General features: G+C 45.8%; 1 protein-coding gene across 1 annotated transcript in view; it reads left to right on the forward strand.

Annotated features, from left to right (window-relative positions):
- Positions 1–24365, forward strand: part of Plxna2 (plexin A2) — a 196998-nt gene that overhangs the window by 20836 nt on the left and 151797 nt on the right. Inside the window, exons 2-3 of the mRNA XM_075989535.1 lie at positions 3852–5114; positions 9584–9766. Of these exons, the coding sequence (XP_075845650.1) occupies positions 3927–5114; positions 9584–9766 (1371 nt within the window). The 5' untranslated portion in view covers positions 3852–3926. The remainder of the gene's footprint in view (positions 1–3851; positions 5115–9583; positions 9767–24365) is intronic.

Below are 24365 nucleotides of genomic sequence, written 5' to 3' on the forward strand. Positions count from 1 at the left end.
TGCAGTTCTAATTCCTGCTGCCACCACCTCCTCTGAGGTGAGGGAGGTTAGTGACAACATGCACCTAGACCTCACAGGAAGGGCAACAATGGTGGGAGATGGGAATCCTGCATTGAGCTGAGCTGGAAATGCCTCACTTTCACTTCCTTCCTGGATTGGCACTGACGTTTATGCCAGCTGGTCAGAAAGGTATCAGATGCCTTAGGTGGCTGTCACCAGCACCTGCCTCTTGGTTCCTAATCAGGAAGATGGTGTCATCAGACCTGCAAATAAAATATTTAGTGGCACCTGCTTTCCCCAGAAGCAAGTGTGAACTCTACTTGGTGTCACAGTCTCCATGGGGAAGACATTGAGGAGGCTCTGTGGGTGACTCAGAAGTCTAGGACAGGAGGTCCCCTGATTGCGAACTTGGGAAGGGAGAAGAAAACTGGTAGAAGAGACAAGCCCCAGAATATGACTGTTGACTTCATGAACAGACACAGAGAGAGGATGTGATGGAAAGTGGGGTGTTTTATTAAAAGAGAACCCCTGTTTGGCATTAGCAGAAAATCAGGGTTAAGGGAAAGTACTAACTGTTCAGTGTCACACGCTTCAGCCAGTCTGAGAATGGAATATCTGTTCTGAGACCAATCATATGGTAAAAGAAAGCAAGGAGCTGCAAATACCAGTTTGTGGTAAAGGTTAAGGCCTGCTGAGCACATGGCATGGTTGGTGCTGCACTGAGGACTTGTAACAGTGATCCTGCATGGCAGGTCCCAGATCTAAGCCCATTTCAGGTAGACAGAGAGACAGCATCCCAATGACCTTGTGCCCTGACCAGGTGCACACAGCTGAAGTTCTGCTTAAAGCCACATATCTGAGACCTTCATCCCAGAGTTTAACCATACCACACTGCTGCTTTTCACAGGCACAAGGTGGCTGTCTTCCTTACCCTCAGCTCACCTGGGTGGCCTGACCTTTGACAACCAAACCCTGCTTTAGAGCTATATCTTTCTATTCATCTTGGCATATAAATTTGTGGTAGTCAAGATATCAAATCTTTCCATCCCTCATCACAGGAGACAGTGTCTTCTCTGGACCCCAGTGTCCAGTAGGAGCTGCTGGGATGGGTAGTCCCTGGGCCTGAGGATGAATTTCCCGTCTAGTCACCAGGATCAGGCAGTTAGAGGGGTACAAAGAAAACAGGCCTGCTTCAGAGATGTGCTGGAAAAGCCTGTCTGATCAGCTACACGGCAGTACAGAGGAACTCAGTGGCTATTTAACCCAGACGAGGAACTGAAGATGGGCCTCGAGGCATCATTTCATCTGGAAGGAGGAATCTTGCAGACTGGCTAGTTTTGACAGCTTAGGAAACAAACTCGGGGAAATGCTAGAATGGTACCCCCACTAGACGATTTGTGAGTGACAGACATTAGACCTGTCCTCCTGAACTCTCTGCACTTCTATCTGCGCTGTGACCAGTTTCTCTGCTCAGAATCCAGCTTCCAGCTGCCTCCCTGATGTCTTCAGAGAGGCTATGTTGTGACTTGTGCTATAATATGACAGAGAAAACGAGCCTGGGTCTGTTCTTTTCCCCTGACACCTACCTTCCAAATAAGCTCTGCCACGGGGCCAGCGGATCAAAGCTCCCCACATACTATCCATCCATGGAAAAGGAAAACATAAGAAGAGAAGTCAGGAATTCCAGTGCCATTTCCCATCAGAGCCCTTTATGGTAATGTAGCAGGTACCAGTTGTGTGGCTAAGGAGTTTCCCTACAGAACCACACTAACTTTGATGACAGCCAGAGAGCTAGGTACTGCCATTCTCATTCTAACAAAGATGGAAATGGTACTTGATCAGTCTAATGTCCCAGATTTGTTCCGAAAGCCTCTTATCTCCTGAACTATGCCAATGAGGAGGGAAGCTAGATGGTGGACTGTGTCTTCAGATGCTGGTCTCTGCTCTCTGGACTCCTCCTTGTGTGCATGAGCTAGGCATGTATGTGGATGAGTGAGATGGGAAGGCAGGAGCATGCAGTCCTTAAACTCAGTGCCACTGCGCTTCAGAGAGAATTTCTATGCTGTAAGCACCTACACTTTGCATGGTGACAGGTTGCCTCATCTTCAAAGCTTGTCTTGAATGGACAATCTGTTCTCATGTTACATCTTCTATCCGAAGCCACTTGTAACCAGGGAGCCCACCTGTGGCCCTGTCTTCTAGAGAAGAGCATGCATGCAGTGTGACCTCCTGCAAGTCCCCATTTAGCTGGAGAGTTTGAGGATTCTGTTATTTCCTTTCTGCAGCTCCTCTTGAGGAATTCACGTCCTGCTACCGGCCTTAGGACATAGCTAAAAATAACCTGCTTTTCAAACTGCAATCTGGGTGAGTTGGGAGCCTGTGCTTGTGAGGCCGGAAGGGCTGTGTTAGAGTAGTTAAGGTCAGCCCCAGCCTCGCGCTGCCCTTCCTCTTTCCAAGGAAGCCTGGGACCTCATGAATCACCTCCAAGACACCGATCAGAGCCCCCTTGGAGAAACGGAGTCAGGTTGGAACACTCTGGCACCATGCTGGCTGCAGACCTGTGCTGCAGAGTGGAGGAGCAGGAAGGAACATCTCTAAATATACAAGAAAAAACTGGGTGGGAGTGGTATCAGACTCATTATAACCCAGTCCAGCCAGCCTGGGGAGTTGAGAGAACAGGCAGGCAGGCCTTTGCTAAGCTACCTGGGAGCAAATTCTCTTCCTAGCTGGAGTGTTTCCATTCCTGTCGTCAGTGCACCCAGAGTTCTGTCAGTACTTGTCAACAAGGTTGTCCAGGCACTCTATTCAGCTTGAGAGAGGCTCTCTTAGCCAGATGACTGCTGCCTCTTCTGGTGCAGCTTTCAAGTGACTGCGGTTCATCCTAAAAGTCAGGGGAAGCAAGACTCTCCAGGGATGGCTGGACTTCCTGACCTCTGTCCCCTTGCCTGGGATCTCCCCTTGCTGGTCTTAGTGAGTGCCCTCAGGGGTCCTTTATGCTTACTGGACAGCTTCTTGTAATGCTGGCAAGATCAAAGCATTCAGGAGTGGAGGCTGAACTTGAAGCTCTGTGATCAAGGCCCAGGGCTAAACTCACAAATGATTGAATGGCCAGAATTCCCCAGCAGTGACCAGATAAAACTGACCCTCCAACTCCTCTTCCTCTACTGCTGCCCAAGTATGCCTGGCTAGAACTCCTGCCTCAGGTGATGCTACTGGGGTTCCTAGAAGCCATGTATTCCTTTCCCATAAGGCAGTGGTTTGTCTGTCTACAGAGGAACAGGCTCTGCCATTTCAGGGGGCTTTTCAGGATCTGGGATGGCAGGCTTAGGAATCCAGTCTTTTTCGAACAGCATACTTTCCATGAATCCCATTTGAGGTGACCAGCACTTCTCTTTCACAATGGATATCAGAGCATGAGAAGGCATGCGATCCCAGGATTCAAGGGAGTCTGAGATAAGGAGAAACGTAATTGACGTATCATGCTGGAGTAGGGGGTCCTAAAGTGAGTATGTAGGGAAGACATTTCAGTCTTGACATCGGCGTTGACTGGTTGAGTGAACTCCAGTCTCTTAAACTTTCCGAGAGATAAAACTAATATTTAAAATGGGATGCTTTATACAATGTAAATAAAATATACAAACAAAAGCATATTATACAGCATAATGGCTAAAGACTGGTGATAATGGGATTCCCTCAGCATCCCTCAGAGAGGAAAATATGTTAAAAATAGAAAAACTGAAATGTAGCAAAAGAGACTCATAGGACCAGCTGGATTTGGGAATCCTGGTCAAGCAATACGGTTCACGGAGAACTTGCTTTTTTAGTCTGACCCCTTGCCTTGTGTTTTTCAGAACCATGTGAGAGCTGACCCAGAGAAGTAGAGTAGTACACAGAGGAGCTATCCCTCCAGCCTTGCCCCTCTCGGGATGGAGCAGAGGAGGTCCCAGCTGTGGACCATGCAGGCTGAGAACTTGTCTGTGGTACTGCTCTCAGTGGCCTGGCTGCTGCTAGCTCGTGAAACCACAGGTATGCCTCAGTTCAGCACCTTCCACTCTGAGAACCGTGACTGGACTTTCAACCATTTGACTGTACACAGAAGAACAGGGGCCGTGTATGTGGGGGCCATCAACCGTGTCTACAAGTTGACAGGCAATCTCACAATCCAGGTGGCTCACAAGACAGGGCCAGAAGAAGACAACAAGGCCTGCTACCCACCCCTGATTGTACAGCCCTGCAGTGAGGTGCTCACACTCACCAACAATGTTAACAAACTACTGATCATTGACTACTCCGAGAATCGCCTGCTTGCCTGTGGCAGTCTCTACCAGGGAGTTTGCAAGCTCCTGCGGCTGGATGACCTCTTCATCCTTGTGGAGCCATCCCACAAGAAGGAGCACTACTTGTCCAGCGTCAATAAGACAGGCACCATGTATGGGGTGATTGTGCGCTCTGAGGGGGAAGATGGCAAGCTTTTTATTGGCACTGCTGTAGATGGGAAGCAGGATTACTTCCCTACCTTGTCCAGCCGCAAGCTACCCCGTGACCCTGAGTCTTCAGCCATGCTGGACTATGAGCTCCACAGTGATTTTGTCTCCTCCCTCATCAAGATCCCCTCTGACACCCTAGCCCTGGTCTCCCACTTTGACATCTTCTACATCTATGGCTTTGCCAGCGGTGGTTTTGTCTACTTTCTCACTGTCCAGCCAGAGACCCCTGAGGGTGTGGCCATCAACTCAGCTGGAGACCTCTTCTATACCTCAAGAATCGTGCGTCTCTGCAAGGATGACCCCAAGTTCCACTCCTATGTGTCCCTGCCCTTTGGCTGCACACGTGCCGGGGTAGAATACCGCCTCCTGCAGGCAGCTTATCTAGCAAAGCCTGGGGAAGCTCTAGCTCAGGCCTTCAACATCAGCAGCGATGAGGATGTGCTCTTTGCCATCTTCTCCAAAGGGCAGAAGCAGTATCACCACCCACCTGATGACTCTGCCCTCTGTGCCTTCCCCATTCGGGCCATCAACTTGCAGATCAAGGAGCGGTTGCAGTCTTGCTACCATGGAGAGGGCAACTTGGAGCTCAACTGGCTTCTGGGAAAGGATGTGCAGTGCACCAAGGCGGTAAGGAGCCTTCCTGTGCTTTGTTCCTGATTCCTTTGTACCCCTGTACCCTCAGCTTCTACGCCAGTGGGGACCTGGGGTAAGAATGGGTTTTAGGCAACTAGGTGATGACTACCAATTGCAGAGTCTTGCCTACGTTAAAGTCTTGAGATGAGTTTGCTGATTCATTAAATCAATACTAATACATGCCTCTGTATGCCTACAGTGCACCAGACATTGCTTTTGGTGCTGCTAAGCCGCATGACTAAGCTGCATGTTCTTAGAGAGCTTACCTACTAGTGAGGCAAGACAAGCGAACACATAAAACAGCCTGGCCCAATGTGGTGGTGCATACTTGTAGTCTCAACACTCGGAAGAGTTGGAGGTAGGAGGATTAGGTGTTGCCTATATAGTGAGTTCAATGCTAGCCTGGCTATATGAGACTCTCAAGCAAATAAAATGATACTGCCTGCCAAATGGTAAATTTTCTATAGAGGAAAATAAAACAGCACAGAGCAATTCTAGAGAATATCTACCATTGAGAGGGTAGTATTTGGAGCAGCAGCTAAGAGAGAGAAAAAGGCATTCCAGAGAGAGGTAGCAAGTATAAAAAACTTGGTCATGCCTAAGCATAATATGAACATCAAGGAATCACAGCTTGATCCAAGCTCATGACAGGGTACCTCAGCATACTTGTTAAGAATTTGAGCTTTAAATCTAATCAATTAGATTAAAAAAAAAAGTTCTTCCACCTATATCCTGTGTGTCCTTGAGCAAGTGATGTGTGGTATCTGAGCTATACGTTTTTCTTCTTTAAAATAGAAATAATATTATCCTTTTTTATTATGAGGATCAATGAAAATAACATGCACACACTAATCATTCAGTAAATGAGCAACTAGGATTACCACTGCTAATCATAGTAATGAAGGACTAGTTATTTGCCAGTTATCTTTCTTTCATAAAATGAGAAATCTGGATTTAGGTAATCTCCAGTTTGCCTTATAGCACTAAAGTTTTATGAACAAAGAGCCTCTTCAAACAAGAGAAGTGGGGAGGAAATGTAAGGGTTAACCCCTTACAGCTTCCACCCTGGTTCCCACGGCCTTGTCAAGAGGAAACTGCTGATTCCTGCTTGCCTCTCAGCCAAAGTTGAAAGGAAGAGGCCACTGTGTGCTGTTCCACTGGTGCTACAGAGACAAGCCCTGACTAGTGACCATGGGACGTCAGAAACACTGGTGATAGCTGGAAGGACAAGTGGCTATCCACAGTGGTGCTCAACCATCCGAATGCTGCGACCTTTGAATGCAGCGCTTCATGTTGTGGTGACCCCCAACCATAAAATTATTTTGTTGATACTTCATAATGGTAATTATTCTACTGTTATGAACTGTAATAAAAAATATCTGATAAGTGACCCCCGGGGGTCTTGATCCACAGATTGAGAACTACTGCCTAATAGGAAAAAACTTCCTCTTCTGTCATCCCCTAGCACAATATCATTTCAAACCCCAAAACAGTTGGGGGTGCAAATTGGTGGTGTCTTCGGGATGCTATTAGAGACCAAAGGATCTGAATTAAGGGACTGGAGCTTGACTTTAACATAGTCTGTGGACCAACATGTAACTCTCAGGTCAAAGATTTGAACATTGCTCCCACAAAAAAAGTATGAAGAAGGGACCCATCATTCACAGAATATCAGTTACACACAAAGGGCTATTTTGAGCAGTTTTGTACCTCACCTGATCTTCACAGGTAAAGCACTAGTTGTCATGACCTTTTGCAAATAGAAAGACAAAGGCTTAGAAAGTGTAAACAGACTACTTAAATCTATATAATTGTGAACCAGGAATCAGGATCTGAATTCAGGGCAGCTCACAGATTCCTGATGCAGGCTCCATGGGACCACTACCTCTGAGAAAAATCATACTTCAGTCACTCTCTGTCTATGCAAACTTAAAGGGACATTAGGCTTTGGGAATACTTAACAAGATATTGAGGAAGCAATTGCCATCTAACCCTAGGGTGTAGGCTCAGAACAGATCATTTTCTTTGTTGTTCTGGAGATGCTAGCCTCAGAAAGAAACTAGAGAAACCCAGAGTTGCCAGACAGGGCTTTTCACTTCTGTCATCGTATCTCAGAAACTGGCTTCAGTTACAACACTGTAGCTCTACTAGGCCCTGGACAAAGTGGTAGAAAAAAACCTGAAATCATGAAAACAATCTCTAAAGAATTTTGACAATGAGCCGACTCTATTATTTTATAGATGAGAAAACTGAGGCCTAGAGAAGGCATGTAGGAAGGGCTGGTGCAGTAAGGACAGGGCTAAAATCTAAATTACCTAAGTCTTATTGAGCAGCCACTGCTTACAGAACAAGGATGAGTAAGAGAGGCAGCAAGGGTAGAGAGTGTGGCTGGTAACTCCCTGCCTTGGAAAATAGTAAGCAACTAACTCCACAAAACAGAGGAAGCAAGAGAGCCCTGGTCTACATTATTTGGCAATTCCTGTGCTGTAAACACTGCCAGACAGGCTGGCTTCAAGTGGGAGTGACATCACCGGATGTAGAGGTATACATAGACATCTCCCAATGACCTAGCACTACTATACAATGGCTTTTTCCCTTCCAAGCTGTGGTGTAGAGTCTGCCACCCAGAGTTCAAGGCCATTCTTACTCTAAAACTTGATGTTCTTTCTAATGGAGTGCTTATGTATTTTTAGCACCATCAGTCCTGCCAGTCGTAAGAGCTGTCCACAGGTACCAAGGTCCCAGAGACATGTCCTAGTTCCCCTCAGAGCTGAGGCGGGAACACAAGCTTGAGGAAAAATAATGTGCTCTAACTTATTAACTGATTATTCAGAGGAAATGAAGCATCAGTTACTCCTCCCTGATGAGGGTGAAAAAGCAAGGCTGAGGAGGCTTCTGCGCTGCTCACTGCTATGGCTTCTGTTTTCTGAGAAGCCTATTCCAGAGCAGATGGGAACAGCTCCCCCAGCGCTCAAGGTCTTTTTTTATTCAGAATCTGCAGCCCTTACTGCAAGATTTCATGCTGGGTAGTTAGCTGGGGTGTCTTGGGGCACCCATCAAGATCCAGCCTCGTGCCAGGCACTGTGCATCCCCTATCCTTAAAAGTCATGTGGTTCCCTCCTTTTTCCCCCTCTCTACCCAGAGAGACATCTGGCTGGGCAGGCTGTCATCTTCTGAAGCTTGAAAGCCCACCCTCAGTGACATACCTCCTCTAACAATGCCACACTTCCTAATTCTTCCTGAACAGTCTACCAACTGGAAACCAAACATTTAAATATACGAGCCTGTGGGGGGACATTCTCATTCAAAGCACAACACTATCCATCTGAGTCTCCACTTGACAGTTCCAGAAGAGGATGCTGTGGCCCCCAGTGGACTTAGCCTGAACACAGGGTGGGAATGAGTCTTCTCATTCTCTGTACGGCAAATTTTCTCACTTACGTAAGGGAGCCTTCTTTCAAAGTGACACAGTTCCTCTTGGCCTATCATTAATCCCCTCAAAAGACTGATATAAGAAGACATCTCTTTGAACACCTATAATGTACAGGAGATAGTGGCATACAATGATAAAAGTCTTTTACATACATCATTTCATTTAATCCTCTATAATTCTTTCCAAAGGTGGGGGACATATCATACCAAATGAAGACTCTGATGTAGATTAAATTTTCCATCACAGCCTGGTGGTACAGGCCTGTAATCTCAGTTACTGGGGAAGCTAAGTCAGGAGGGTCACAAGTTCAAGCCCTGCCTGAGAAATTTAGTGAAATTTTGTCTCAAAATAAAAAATAAAGAGGAAGGAGGAAGTAGCTTAGTGATAGAGCATTTGCCTAGCATGCAAGAGGCCCCAGATTCACCCTCCCCCCAGAACTCCAAAGATAAATAAAGAAGAAATCCCAAGGCAAAAGACAGTATTCAATATTATCATGATACTTGCAATGAGTCCCCAGAATGGCAGGTAGTAGTGATAGTTTAGTGGCTTAAAATTCCTCATGCCTCTCTACAGCCCAAGAAACACTCACTAGCTTGCTCAAAGAACAAACAGGAAACCTCTAGGCCTGTGGAATCTTACAATGTTGCCTCTAGGCTGAATATCCTTTGAGAGAGCCCTGTCTAAAATAGACAGATCTTCACAGACTGACAAGGTCTAAGGGGACATGAAAAGAAGCAGAAGGTGAATTCAGTCAGCTTTACAATCTGACTTTCCTGGCAGAAAGGTAAAAGGTAAGACACATGCTAGTTCTGGGAGAGTGGAGATGGTTAGTCACTCACAATCTGGTCCCATGGGAGCCAAGATGTCACTGTGGGCCAGTTGGCTCTGAGCTTTGTCTCTAACACATTAGACCTTTGATCCCAGCCCTGATCCTCTGTGAGGTCTGGTATCCTCAGGCTGGTTGGGTGGTTTGAAGTGACCCTGCCATTCTTTCACTGTGACTCATTCCAGTTTTCTCCTGTCCTTTCAGCCAGTCCCCATTGATGATAACTTCTGTGGCCTGGACATCAACCAACCTCTGGGAGGCTCCACTCCTGTGGAGGGACTGACCCTGTACACCACGAGCAGGGACCGCTTAACTTCGGTGGCTTCTTATGTTTACAATGGCTACAGTGTGGTTTTTGTGGGGACTAAGAGTGGCAAGCTGAAGAAGGTAAGAATCGGTGGCCTGACTGTTCTGACACATTGATTTCTCAGTTGAGGGACTCTTCTAGAAGATAGTGGTTGGTAGAGGTTTAACTATAGGCAAATTATTGTTTTTTTAAGGGAAGGGAATAGAATGGGGAGGAAGATAGGGATTTTGTGATTTAGCCTTAAATTGTTTCCTCCAGCCGTCAGTCACTGAGTACCTAAAAAAAACCAAATGTATTTCATTGTTGTCTAATATTGAGGTATTGGGAAGGTACTTTGCCTAAAGAGAAAAACCACTCTTATTATAAGCAACAAACTTATTTTTTGTTGCTGTTGTTGCTATCCACATCGTGAATTATATGCATGCAACTCCTACCTGGAACCCAGCTGTTGGCTGTAAACAGAAAGAAGTTGGTTAGGACAGGTTTTGCGTCTTAAGAGCTGTAGTGGTGGATGCTGGCCTCAAGTTACATGATTGGTGCTTAGGTACACGGCCCGTTACCCATCCTTCCAGCAGCTGTAGACATTCCCCACTTTCTTACCCAAACCTCAGCAGCCAGGAGGAAGGAGATACCTTCCAGGCCTCCTTGGGTACCCCTACAAGCTGGAGGGAAAAGGCTGTCTGGGGCTGGCAACAAGGGGGCCCTCTTGCAAGGGAGGCTGAAGCCAATAACTTGTACCTGCTTGTTGAGTGTTTAGGGTGTGGATAGGGAGCACAGTCTGGTTCATTATGTGGGATTAAAACAGCTACATTCTTTCCGGTCCCAGCTAATCCCCTTTTCCCAAACTTCCTCTCCTGCCACCCCTCACTAGTCCTAGCACCTGTGGATCAAGGCACAGACAAGACTTTGCTGCACCTCGTCCTTTGATGTTGACATTACCACGCTCCTTTCTCCTAATCCATTTAGAGCCCTGGGAGGTTGTTGTTGAGGAATGTGGAAAAAGGAACTGGAAGGGAGTCTGAGGAAGAATTTCCAGATTCTTCTTGTTCTGAGTTGTTGTAGGGGAGGTGGGAGGAGTTATGAGAAGATAGAGAAATTTGCAGATTTCTCTGGTCTTTGTAATGCCAAGTCCCTTTGACCATTTCTTGGCTCTTGGGAAATGTTTCTGCTTGTTCCTGTCTTGCACCATCACTCTGCCCCACAGCTATGGGCCTGACTTGGCTTCTGCATGTGGAAGAGAGGATGATTGTGGTCATATCATTTGCTTGCATAAAGCTGGGGAATGCAGGAGTCATTCCCTATAAGAAAATTGTTCCCCGAGAGAGGTGTTACTCCTTGAAGTTGGGAAGTGGTGTATTCTGCTGGTCACATCTTGGCTTGGATGCCTGAGGCTGTCTACCTCCTTGCTCAGCAAGACTCAACTCATCAGATTGGGCACATTTGCCTGACACATGGGATTTGGGCAATGGGGAGAGTTGGAAAATCACCCAAACAATCCTCAGCAGGCTATGTGTGCCATTCTTACACACCTCCCCATGAGGCTTCTATTACTAATCTGCCTTTCAAAGGAAGTACCTTTGTACAGAGCTTAACTAAGGTTCAGCAAGAGCAGCATCTGTGCTGGTATCTGGCACTTTATCCATCTTTCTTTCATCTCCAGTTCCTGGTCCAGACTGTCTCCTTTACTATCTTGGAAGTTCTATTAAAGGTTGGTCTATTCATACTAATTCTCTTTAAGCCCATCACCAAAGTGTTATGTATAGGGTAAGCCTAACAAAGTAGAACCATCCTTGCAAGATAGGACTGTCTTCTGAAAAGCCTTGAGATCACCTAGCTACTGCCCTCATTATTCCACAGGGAAAATGAAACTTAGGGAAGTAGAGTGACTGATCCAGACAAAGAAATATAAGGCTAGTTGTTTCTTGCCTTGACCCTCAAACTTGGCACTCTTTTTACTTTGAGACGTAGTGGTGGAACTGGGGGATGTAGGTTGAGAGTGATTTTCAGGTTCAGACTTGCTAGAGTTCAATCAAGGGCTAGTGTCTCTGCTTACTCTGGCCTTAGACCTAAATTAAGAAATCAGTATTACTAGAGAAGGAGAATGGCCCAGCCAGGCTTCAGAGGAACACCTGTATCTGCTGACCCCTTAGTATTTATGTGTCTTACATAGCACACATCTGGAATTGCTTGCATCTTTTCATCTCTCTCTCTCTCTCTCTCTCTCTCTCTCTCTCTCTCTCTCTCTCTCTCTCACACACACACACACACACACACACACACACAAACACACGGCCCAAGTTCTCTGGGTCTTGTAGAAGCCCTAGTAGACCAGTCACTGTGGTGGTAGCAGGTTCAAGGGCTGCCCACTTCCTGTTCCAACCTGCAAATTGTCTGTCTTCTTACTGTGAGGTGCTGTTACTTTGGCTATGAACTCATGATACCCCTCTTTTTTTTCCTCTGAGCAGCTCACCCTTTTCTTCCACCCACACTCCTTTTAGGTACTGATAGCCATACCTGGCTCCTAGTGGCCTCCTACTTACCAAGCCACTCATCCCACCCTCTCCAGAGAAGAATTTATGGAATGTCCCCAGGAAATTCTAGCATGGACCAGGCCCCGTAGCTCTTTCAACACAGGAAGGAAAATAAAGAAAAAATAGCTAGGAGTCAGGCAAGGGGAGGGAATCTGGGTGCGTCAGAGCTACTCACTTCTTCCCTGCCTGGCCAGGCGTCTCTCTGACGGTCCAGCCCTCATCTACAGAGGCTGGTAGGAACAGGATGTCCCTGAGTGGGGAAGTGAACTCACCAAAAGTGGCATAACCACAGTGTGATCTTGGGTGTTCATGCACATAGAGAACTCAAAGAACGGGCCCCTTGTCTTCTGAGGTACCAACCAGCAAAAGGAATGGGAGAACAGGACTGAGACCTCAAAGCCAAGATGCAGTACATGTAGGACTAAGAGTTGTGCTGTATAGGATGTGGAAAGATAGGCAAAACCTCCACACAGGGTACAACAGCTCAATCAAGGGATGTGGGGTCAGTCTGCAAGGTCTCCTAAAGGAGGAAGAATACCGGGTTATACTTTTAAAAGGTGCATTAGAGCCTAGTATGGCTCTGAGCCAAAGAGGAATGCAAGAAAAGAACTCAGGATTAAAGCCCAGTCAATTGTGTGGTAGTACATGCTTCAGCAAAATCAATTAGTCATCACCATAGAAGTAGAAGAACAGCTTCCAGATCATGAGCAGCATTGACTCCACTTTATGAGAGAGATAATATCATAATAGAGTGTTAAGAAATCAAGTATGAAATAAACAAGGGCAGCAAGGATGTGGGAATCATGATATATTAAACAGAGTTCTACAACTTGGGGCTGAAACTTGAGCAAATCAAGTAGATAAAGACACTTCTCCAGATAATGCAATGTATACTGAACACTTTTAATGTTCTAGATGCTATATTAAGTCCTTTGCATCTACTAACTCATTGAACTCTGATGCAGCCACTCTGAGGTGAATGCTCTTATCAACTTCGCTTTGCAGATGGGACACAAAGGCAATGTAAGGTAAAGAAATTTGTCCAGTTCATGGCTGAGCCCAGACTTGATTCTCACTTGTTGGCTTGCTTAGCCATCAACCTGTAGAAGATGAGTTAGGCTTAGTCATTGTGGCCCCAGATGTTGATATGGAGGAGTTGCTGCTGCAGAACCAGCTTTTGCCATATTACACAGGGAAGGACTTTTTTATAACCAAACTGTCTTACTTTAGGGAACGAATACCAGTAGATGCATCCAGAAAGGGGTACTGTAGAATGACTAACTCTAATCTAACCCTAATTTTAGCCCTGTGTCCAACTATAGCATCTCTCCCATGATACCACTGCTATGGGAGACTCTGACTCCTTCAGTGGAACATGTATCTATATGGCAGTTTGAATGGCCTCTATAGACTTATTCACTTGAATGCTTGATCCCTAGTTTGTAGACTGTTTAGGAAGGATTAGGAGGTGTGACATTATTGAAGGTATATCAATGTGGGTGGGCTTTGACGTTTTGAAAGCCCATGCCAGAATCAGCCATTCTCTCTCTCTCTCTCTCTCTCTCTCTCTCTCTCTCTCTCTCTCTCTCTCTCTCTCTCTCTCTCTCTGCCTCCACATTATGGATAAGATGAGATGTAAGCTCTCAGCTACTGTTCCATCATCCTGCCTACCTATCTGCTGCCCTGTCTCCTAACATGATCATGGACTAACCCTTTAAAACTGTAGGCAAACCACCAATTAGGTGCTTTCTTTTATAAGTTGCCTTGATCATGGTGCCTCCTCACAGCAATAGAACAGTAACTAAGGTGATGTGAAAAAGAGGCCACAGGAGAGAATGGAAACAAAGACAAGATATGGACGTTAGATATGGACTTTGCAGTTCAAGCTGTTTGAGCCTGCCCTAAGCATGCCTGAATGTTTCTCAGGGTCAGGAAGAGGTGTTGGGTATGAGCAGGGCAGGATCTAGGTGGTGAGGGTGCCTGGGGAAAGTCATGGGATGCCTGAGGCAAGACACAGGGGATGGGATGTATGGTGTCCTAGAGTCTGAACACCGTCCCGTGTGATGGCACCCTCCTCTTAGAGCATAAGGTAGGAACCCATAGAAAAGAGACAATGCCCAAACAGTTCAAGAAGGGTGGCAGGAACTGGAAATTCATCTCAGATATCTTTCATTCCAGGAAAGAGTGGAGTATATAGTCCAAGCACAAGTTAATGGGGCACAGAACCAGGGGCCACATTGAACCAGGGGAGACAGTGTGTGTGGGGGGGACTAGCTCAAGTTTCAGGGTGATGCTGCTCAGGTTCCTTCCCACCATTCACAGTGACTGGAATTCTACCCACCTGCCCACTCTACAGTCTCACATACCACCACATGCCCTTGCTAAGGTGACACTCTGCTTCAGCCTCTAGTATTTGGAAATGTACCCAGGAGTAAAATCTGCTGTTTCTCTGCTCCTGGCATCTTAGAAAACTTGCCTATTGCCTAATATTTGTGACGTGCTCTACCCAGTCACCTCAGCCATTGAGGGCAATGCCTGCTATATACCCAAGCTCTGACCCAACTCCCAGAGAAAATACCTCACATTAGGTACTCTGTAAGCTGACCTCAAATGTACTGGGTTATACTCTGCCAACTCCTATTTCAATAATTGGAGTAGAATCGGGTGCCAAGAGTGACTCTTATGGATGGGGCTATTGCAGAGGACAGTTTTCATGATGGGTGGGTAGAGTCCTTGGCTGGCAGTGAATGAGGAGTCATGGAAAGAGAAAGTCCTACTGGACTGCTGGAAGAGTATTTGGAAGAGGGAGTAGTGGTGCTCTGAGACCTTAGCTGGAAAGGCAGGAGGGGACAGCACTTCCAGTGCTGCCAAGAGACCCTGCAATAGCACACACAGCCATCTGCCCCACCTGGATCTGACGGAAGCTTTGCAGTAGGCAGGTGCAGAGGTTCAGGCAACCACTGCTCCTCTAGCAGCCCTTTGCTTTTTAATACTTGGAACATTTTTGCAAATTCACCGAGACTGTTCAAGCTCTAGGGAGGATCCTGGCCATTTTAAAGTCACGTTTTGATAATTAGCTAACAGCAGCCACTGAAATTCCCAAGATTTAAAAAGGTTAACTGTTTCTGCATTTTCCAAGGAATAGACCAAGGTAAGGTTTCTAGTCTCCAGCCTACCAGAAGCCCTGACATTCCTATCTTATCATCTTGTAATCTCAAAATTGATTGCTTAAGCAAAGCCAGACACAATGTGAACTTCTTGTATTAGCATCTTGGGCCTTGAAGAGCTGATCAGGATTCCTTTCTAGGGCCCAGGGTTAGTACACAGAGGATTGATAAAAGCAATAAGTCCAAATTTATACACCCTTCTTCCCACATGGCCATACTGACATTCACACACTTCCTCCCTAACACCGGAGTTCCTACCCTATTACTTGGCTCCCCTTGTGGTGTGGGGTTGAATGAAAAGCTGGGAAACATGACTTTCTTCCTTGCCAATCCCAGTGAACAAGAACAATAGCCACTGGTTCCTCAACGTGGAAATGATTCACTTCTCTCTCTGCATGAATCCTTGATCCTGTAAACAACCAGGAATAGGAGCTGGGGAGGCAGTTCCAGAGCTCTAGTGGTTGTCCTGAGCCTAGAGACATCTAACATGGTCCCCTGGCTTCTCCAGGCATCCCAACCATGCTGTGACCTGGAGTGCTGGTGAGCCAGTGGATGCTCTCTGGCCTCCCCAGAGCCTGCATCAGAGGTGGGGTACTGGCTAGGGAGCTCATTGCCACATCAGTGAATGAGACTGGCTCCTTGCCCAGACTCCTGCCACCAAGCTCACTGTTTGTTTTCATGTTTTATGGACCCCTTGGGTCCAGAGGACTGGTCTTCCCAAAGCTGGGAAAAGAGGCATTTGGTTGGCACAAAGAATAAGTCATTCTTACAGATACCCTCCCCAATATGTATATCCTGCTCAGCCATGACAGATGTAGACAGAGGGTTTCAGCTCTATCCAGAGTCTTAACAGGCCCCAGGTAAAGGGCTACCAGTCTCCCAGAACCCTTCTGAAAACTGGAAGTTAAGAACTTATTTATTTTTTGTATCTTTTGTGCAGCTTATACAGTTCAATCCTAGTGATTCCTGTTTGAGGCATAAAGCAGAGTGTTCTCCTGGCTGTTCATGGTACAAGAGTGAGTCCTTGCAGTTTGGGACTTATTATAGAAAGGTTAAAAACCAGGGAACTGTGCCTTGAGGCAGGAGATTGGAGGTAATGATTTAAGTTCATAGAATTCAGGTGATCCAAACATGTTCTGTAGAATTTGCCACAGGCCAAGGTGCTAATGTGTAGAAGCCACATCCTCAGGAAAGTCCCCACCACATACATACATGTTCCTTAGGCAATTAGGTCTTGCCTACCTATGACAGGGACATGGACAAGTGTCTCTGTCAGAAGAGACTCTCCGAAGACCAGCAGCTGCTCCAGTCCCTTCCTTTGTGGTAGGATTAATGTGCATAATGGAAATTCTGTTGTTTCGTGTGATCTGGTTCTGAATACTACCTGGCAGCAATGTGATCTCTGTAGTGACCTCTCCTGTAAAGTGAAGGTGATTCTTACCCCTGCTCCGTGAAATGATGTTACTGGAATAGCATTTATTGAATGTTGTGGTTTGAATAAGAATGCCTCCAGCCTACTGCCGTAGGCTCATATACTTGAATACTTGGTTCCTAGTTTGTGAAGTCATTTGGGAAGAACTAGGAGAATTGACCTTGTTGGAGGAGGTGTGTCACAGGCTTTGAGGTTTTAAAAGTTCATGACAGGCCAAGTCTCTGTCATCTCAGAAAGAGACTTTATCTTATCTTTATCTCTGACTCTCTCTTTCTGTCTCTGTCTCTCTCCCTTGTCTATCTCTATCTTTTCTCTCTCTGCCTTGTGCTTGTGTTTAACATGTAAGCTCTCAGTTTACTGCTCCAGTACCATGCCTGTCTGCTTGTTTTCATGTTCCCTACCATGATGATCATGAACTCTAACCCTCTGGAACTGTAAACCCCAATACATTCTTTCATGTGTTGCCTGGTCATGGTGTCCTATCACATCAACAGATGTGTCAGAAGCTAGGTAATAATAGTGACCAAAACTGTCAACAGTATTCATCCTAATGAAGATTCCATATTACTATAGGAAGACAGACAGAAGCCAGAGATGAGCATGATCCCTAGCTTGTGTAGATGGTAAGTGCTAATGGAAAAATAAAGTCAAGGAAATGATTCACATGAACGAGGAGGGCAGAACTTGGCATACTCACAAAGCGTGGCCTTTTTCTTTTGTTTTGTAGAATAAGGTAGCAACAACACTTTGGATATTTGTCATAAGGATTAAAAAGATAGAATACGAAAATTTCTTAATAGTGATTGTTACAGAAGGTCTTCTGTGACTGTGGGCACTTTCCCTCAAATTCATTTCTTCCCTGATTCCCTGAGGTAGTGACACTATCAGATCAGGCTTCCTTTTAGTGACATGTTTGCAAGGTCAGAAAGAGGAAGACACCCCTGTGCCCTACCCCCAGTCCTGAGTCATGGGAAAAAAATATTTGGAAGACTGGTCCAGCTGAGCCCATCTAATCTAATCCCACTGGACTCTGGCATCTAGCTACATTAGTCACCAGGGAGAGCAAACAATATGTGCTGGCCCTCCCTAGGGCGGAGCTGCAGGAAGTGAGGTTCTATGCCTGTTGCTTTGCAGAATTAGCCAAACCAGCACTGTTCTGTCTCGATGCATGCACCCAAGCCAACCACAATATTGTGGTGCCACACAGCTCTGCCTTATAGAGAGCAGTTTCTTCAACTGGAACACCATTGTCTGTCTTGCCAGATTGCTGTGGGCGTCTGAAGTGAAGGATGTAGACTATCAGATACAGAGCCCTGTGTGCAGCTTAAAGGAGCTTAGTGAATGGCAGCTGTTGCCGCTGGCATCCTCGCTGCTAGTGTGGCTTTAGTCACCCCTATAGTGTTACTGTTTTTCTTTCAGGGGTCTGAGTTCCCTTTGTTTCTAGCATCATTTTTAGATGCTCAAGAATTGGGGTTGTTCTGTGCTCTGTTGCGTGTGGTGATACTCCATACACTTCCAGTCGTACAGCTAATCAAAGGAAGATGTGGACATTGATGACAGAATTACAAACATTACAGGGTTGAGACGAGCCCCACACATATTTAAGTAATTTGCATAATCTAAGATGATCAAATGAAAAACTCCTGGCTCCTGGAATAGCTAGCTTTCTCTTTCCTTCCTGTTAGCATATCTTCTGTCCAGTGAGATGCAAGGCAGAGAGGATGACCCTGGAGTTCTGAACCTCCTAGTCTATCCCAATCCTGTCTCAGCCTTCAGAAAGTTCATTAGGCTTCAAGGTAGAAAAGAAGTTGAGGAACTAATGCGGATGTGTTTCTCCTTCTGGTTTCCATCTCAAAGCAAGTGCTACTAGCTGAGTATTATCATTGTTTCTGGAAGGAGACATAGCATCAGTGGGCTTTGTAACAAGCCAGATTGTTCCCTGCTTGAGTGTTCTGGGGTTTGTGAGCAGGCAACAGAGACAAGGGTGAGACTACAGAATTGGGAGGAGTCGGGGCCCTCAAGGAGAAGGCTGACATTATAAAGCTGTATTAGGAGCATTATTATAACTGTAGATAGATTTTACAGTTAAAGGGGATTCTACAACCAGGTCCAATCTAGAGATCTTGGACAGTGATATATAAATCAGGCCTTGAAGATTTGGGTGGTCTACTCAAACTCACACAAGCTCTAAGTAACAAAGAAATTCTGGAGTCCGGGCTTGGGTATCTCGTCTTTGGGCCCTTCTCTAAGTGAAAGAATCACTTCCCTTACGTTTAACATTAGATTGACTGCTGCTTCTTTCTAGAAATCAAATATTCTTTTCTGAGCAGAACCCAGCTTTGGTCTGGGGTTTATTCTCTTAGAGAAGGATCCACTTAGCCTTTGCCAGGCCTGACCATGTAGCCTGCCCTAGAGTGAGCTGCTGGGCTGACCCTTTATTCCAGGTGTCTGGAATTCTTACCAAAGCCTGTCTAGCAGGAAGGCTACTCAATCACCAAATGTCTGCCCTAGAGCTGAGAGGTTCCGACAAGTTACTGCAATGGGACTGTCCATTCATATATGGTAGACAAACAACTCTGTCTGTCTGCTGTAAACTAGGCCCTTCCTGTGCACTAAGCCCTGAGAGGAGTGTCTTTTCAGCTATGCTTCAGCAACTCCTATCAGGTACATATGAACAAACGGAGTGAGGTCCAACAGAGTTAATGACAGAGTTTCTTTTCTACAGAGCAGGAGCTTGGGTTTGTATCCAGATCTCCATTAATCCAAATTTTAACAGCTGGATTTTACACTTTATTGATCTACTCTAAGAATCTGTTATTCCATCTGCAGTTCTGTTGTGTGACAAGAGTTTTCCCTTTTCCCAGGGAGACACTCCATGCATTTCTCCCCTCAGAAATGGATCCCACGACAGACCAAAATATAGATACCACCAAAGTCCAACTTGATGAACCAATGAGTTTTCGGGGATTAGTTATAGGAGGATGGGTGAGGGAGTCACTTACGAGAACATAAGTAACTCAAAGAACTGCATTGCCAAGGCCCACCCTAGCATGGGTGACAACTCACAAAAACTGGGAAACCTGGAGCACACTGCACAGCCTGCACACAGCTCAACAGGTTGGAAAATGTGCTTTCTAAGTTACTCTGGTCTAAACCTCTTCCAGGCAGCTTTGCTAGTGAATTTCATAAGTTTCAGGGACTTGCTAAAGCCATTTTGAGTTATTTGAAGCTTCCCTACAGGATAGGATGTTTCAGGCTCAGAGGAAACTATTACCCAAGCCCCACCCCCTTACTTTTCATGGAGTTGCAGGAAGTGGAGGGGGTAGGCTAACACTTTGCATTCTGTAAACCGGGAACATGGCAGCTGTCAGCTCAGCACACGCTGTCTTGCTTCACTCTCTTCAGGCCTGCTCCTTGGACTCACAGTGGGTGGGGTGGCAGCCTTTTGTGCCACACACAATCTCTAGCTGACTCCCCTTTCTCCAAGCATCACTTTTGCTCTGAGCTCTCTGAAGGGGACACAATAGAGTGCTGCTGGGTAGAGCAAGGGGCCTGGCCTGTTACCCATGCAACCCTCAGAGCCCCCGGATTCTTCTTCGAAGACATTGTTTAGGATCCTTTATTTGCCACTCATACCCATTCAGAGATGGCTGGGCAGAGGTTTCAGTGTGGGTGAAGAGGACACTGAGAAATGGAGTCATTTTGATTTCGCAAATTGGAAGAGACATTAATGCAATAGTTAACGGCAGACCACTGCTGAGGGGATGGACCCGAATGTTCAGTCTCTGTTTATGGGACTTTACAATTCCATCAATATTGATGCCTGATGCCTTTAATTCTGACATTAATCATTGCTATGAATTAAATTTGTAGCCCTATAAACAGGATTGCTATTAATAGAGCCCTAAGCTGGTACCACTGTGTCCTGTGTCTTTCTCATGGTTGGAAATGGCATCCTTGGAACTATACAAATAGGGCACACCTGGGATTTGCCAGGAATGATGTGAAAATTATACATTCTATATTTGTATTAGGCCTTTACTGAAACGCCAGTGAGAAAAGGTGAACCTGGAGGGGGAGCAACCACATAGAGCTCAGGTAGCAGCCAGGTGTCTTCTCTTGGAGTCTTACGACTCTCCAGAGTAAACTGCACGGCTCATGGTCAAACTTCAGCTCCCAGGAGGGTCTTCTCCTCAGTCTAACCTGACATCACCCATAGACTAGATGCTACTGTGGTCATGTCCTTCTCAGACTTGAACATGGCTGAGAGAAGAGGAATGTTTCGTTTCATCAGAGGTGCGCTTAGCTGGAAAATCATTAGCTATACCTTACTGATAGTTCCATCTGGGATCACTTCCAAGTGGATGGCTGGGACAGACTCCTCCACTCACAGCTGGTAACACCAACACCCCCATCCATGAACACAGAGAACTTAGCTTTCTCATACATCAAACAGCCCATTGGGCACAATGGTGGGTTTGAGGAGGGTGCTTGAAGCCCTGTTCTAGGTAGATTTGCAACATGTTGAGTCACTGGAGAGACTGAGCTTTTACTGAGGATCGCACAGTTCTACCCTAGAGACACTGCAAGCCTCACTTGCCCTCCGCCTAAGTAACCATGCAGCTGTTGTGCACAGCATTATCTAACTTTTTCTGATAGCATCTGTGTGATGACCCTGTATCACTTACAATATTTATGTGCCCCAGTGACATAGGGCTGCATTGGCCTTGCTCTTTTGACCTTCAAACTGGAATTTTTTTTCTTCCCAACCATATTGATTTTTTCCTTTTGAATTTTTCAGTCACTGTGAGAAGACTATGGTTTGAATTCAAGTTCTTATTCTATTTGCTGAGAATGTGGCCTTGCCTTAGTTAGTTAACCTTTGGGAAACACAGAGTTGGGGGTTCGCCTCCTTAGAGAGACTATCAGATCTTCACAGGCTATCTGTGAAGTTAAATGAACACCAAAGCTGCTTAGCACAGGTCTTGGCCTCCCTTCTCTTTCCTTTGCTCTCCATCCCTTTGGGAATGACGAGCAGAAGGGGCAATTTCCCAGATGAAAACTGCACACTGAAACCCTCAGTGCCTTCTTTCCACACACTAAAATGCTGAACTGAACAGGGACTTCCTGTGCCGATACTATTGTTTCTGCTGCTTTTCTTCTCAGTAGGGCCGGAGTCTTGGGTGAACTAAAAACAACCCCAAGTTCAGAAGCATCCTTTTATTGATAAGAGTTGGCATCCTTGAAACTTTACTCATGGAATGAGATTTCTGTTGGGTCATTGTTAAAATTGGTATTGTCATGTTCCCCCCTAACATGGACCATTAATCGGTCCCTTTACTACTGAAAGTTGGCTTGGCGGTAGACAAGTCTTCAAGGACTTGAGAACATGGGTAAAAGTATGTGAGCATCAGCAAAAACTGGACATTACTTCTAGTTTCCCCTAGCCTGCAGGATTTTAAGCACTTCCCCTATCTGCTACTCACACCCTAAGTGTCTACCATTCTGTGTAAATACACACTTAAAAGCAAGTGTCTGATAAGACAGCAAAGGGTGAGTAGCCAGCGTTAGTACAGAACTTGGTCAGTCCTCAACATAAAGTCTCAGAATAGTGTGTGTAGTTGAAGCCTTAGTACCTACGTTTTTATCATTTACTACATAAATGATTTTCCCTTTATGCAGGATGTTGAGCAGAGGTGAAATTTCTGTCAGACAATTGTAGGAATAGCTGCCAGTTGGTCCCTTTAATGCTAGAAGTTGTGCTGGTGCAGGACAAGTCCACAGTTCCTATTGCATGTATTCCATCCTATGTCCCACGTAGCTCTACTCACTTTGATTTTTTTTATCTTGCCACTTGCAAAGTCTTAGATATTACATCCAGAACCCCCAAATCTGACTTACTCTAAATGATTGTATTAGGTACCCTAAAATCCCCCCTTTCCTCCAATCTTTCCAGTAATCTAATTGTGACTGCTGCAGAAGTTGTAAACTGTGGTCAGCTTCGGTCTTAGGCAGATTGGTGGTATCCCCAGAGGAATGACTACAGACAGAGAAATAGAGGAAAAACTTGCCCAGCCTCCCACAACTATCAAATCATAGAAATAAAAAGGCTGTCTCCTTGGTGCCTCCCTGATATTTATGTCTGAGCTCAGCAGACACCCCTGGGTTGCAGCCAGTCTGTTTCGGCATTAGTCCATTACACTTTTTATGATGCATGTTACCCACCTCCCCTGCCTCACCCGGCACATTTTATGACTGTCCTTTTCATTTCTAGAAAGAACGCTGCAGAATGGCAGATGCCTGCATTTCCCCTACTCTTTGGGGAGCTATTCATGGCAGCCTGTCCCAGGCCATAAACAGCAGGAGATAAACCATAGCCACTGCCAGCCAAAGCCAAGTACCAGAAGGTTCAGAATGTGGTGAGGGAGGAGTTTGGTGATGTGTGGACCAGACAAACCGGGGGTCCATGCCTTTCACAAGAGATTTGGGGCCACTGTAACAGTGTTGAGTGACATCGCCCTCCAGGTCTTCACAAAGGCAGGACGAAACATCTTCCACTTTGTTCATCCTGGTGTCCTGAAGCCTCCTGTCCTGTAATTGTAATCAAGACTGGTGCAGCTTACAGTTAGGAAAGGAGCGCTGCCTTTGAAATTATCTACTCATTCAAGTATCTATTCAGACACGCTCTCTATACAGGCATGCCTCTCACCTCTTGCCCATGCTTCTACATGCTGGAGCAACTTCTTCCGATTTTCTCTGCTCTTTCCCACCCACTCCCTTTGCAGCATCCACACCGACTCCTTTCTCCTTCCATTTTCTTCCATTGCTCCTTCCAGTACTCCTCTCTTCCTCATAGCCAAGAACAAATCTTACCAATCCATCACTACCTCTTCTGGACCATTAAAACTCACCTTGGATCTGGTGTTGTGGCAATGATATTTATTTATCTCAGCTCTGGAGTGGCACCCATAAGTAAGTCACTTGTGACGTTGTGAGAGATAGCACCTAGGGCCAGCTTTGTTCTATAAAAGACACCCCTAAAAGAGGAAAGCCAATTTCTGAATGAATAATGGGAGATTTTAGATTCTCTCAAAATACATAGAAAACAGAAAATGAGTGGGGAAGAGAAATATAGGGGTGAGGGAGACCAGACCAAAGCCCTGGATAATTGGTGTACAGGATGAACCGTTTCCCATTGTCACATCTTGATGACAAAGCTTCAGAGGGAGTGGAGGGGATAGTGTTCTTTCTCTTCTTGTTTGGTTTTAGACTCCACATCAAATGAAATATGTGGAGGAAACTGATGTGCATTTAAAATAAGTGTACACATCAGACTGCTGAAGATAGTAGCTATTATACTTTGTGTATGTTTTGTAGTAAACTGCTAAATTATTTATTGGGCTCTGAGCTTTAATCTCATAAACCTGCCTGCAGGTCCTCAGTGTTGGCAGCCTGAGCACTGCATAAAACTCTCAGTCAGCTGCTGCCTGGGCCACTCTGGCTAGCTATTGTTTTCACTGGGCCTTCCCTCAGATAATCTTATTAGCAG

Source organism: Microtus pennsylvanicus, chromosome 10 (assembly GCF_037038515.1).
Source record: "Microtus pennsylvanicus isolate mMicPen1 chromosome 10, mMicPen1.hap1, whole genome shotgun sequence".
NCBI classification, from domain to species: Eukaryota; Metazoa; Chordata; class Mammalia; order Rodentia; family Cricetidae; genus Microtus; species Microtus pennsylvanicus.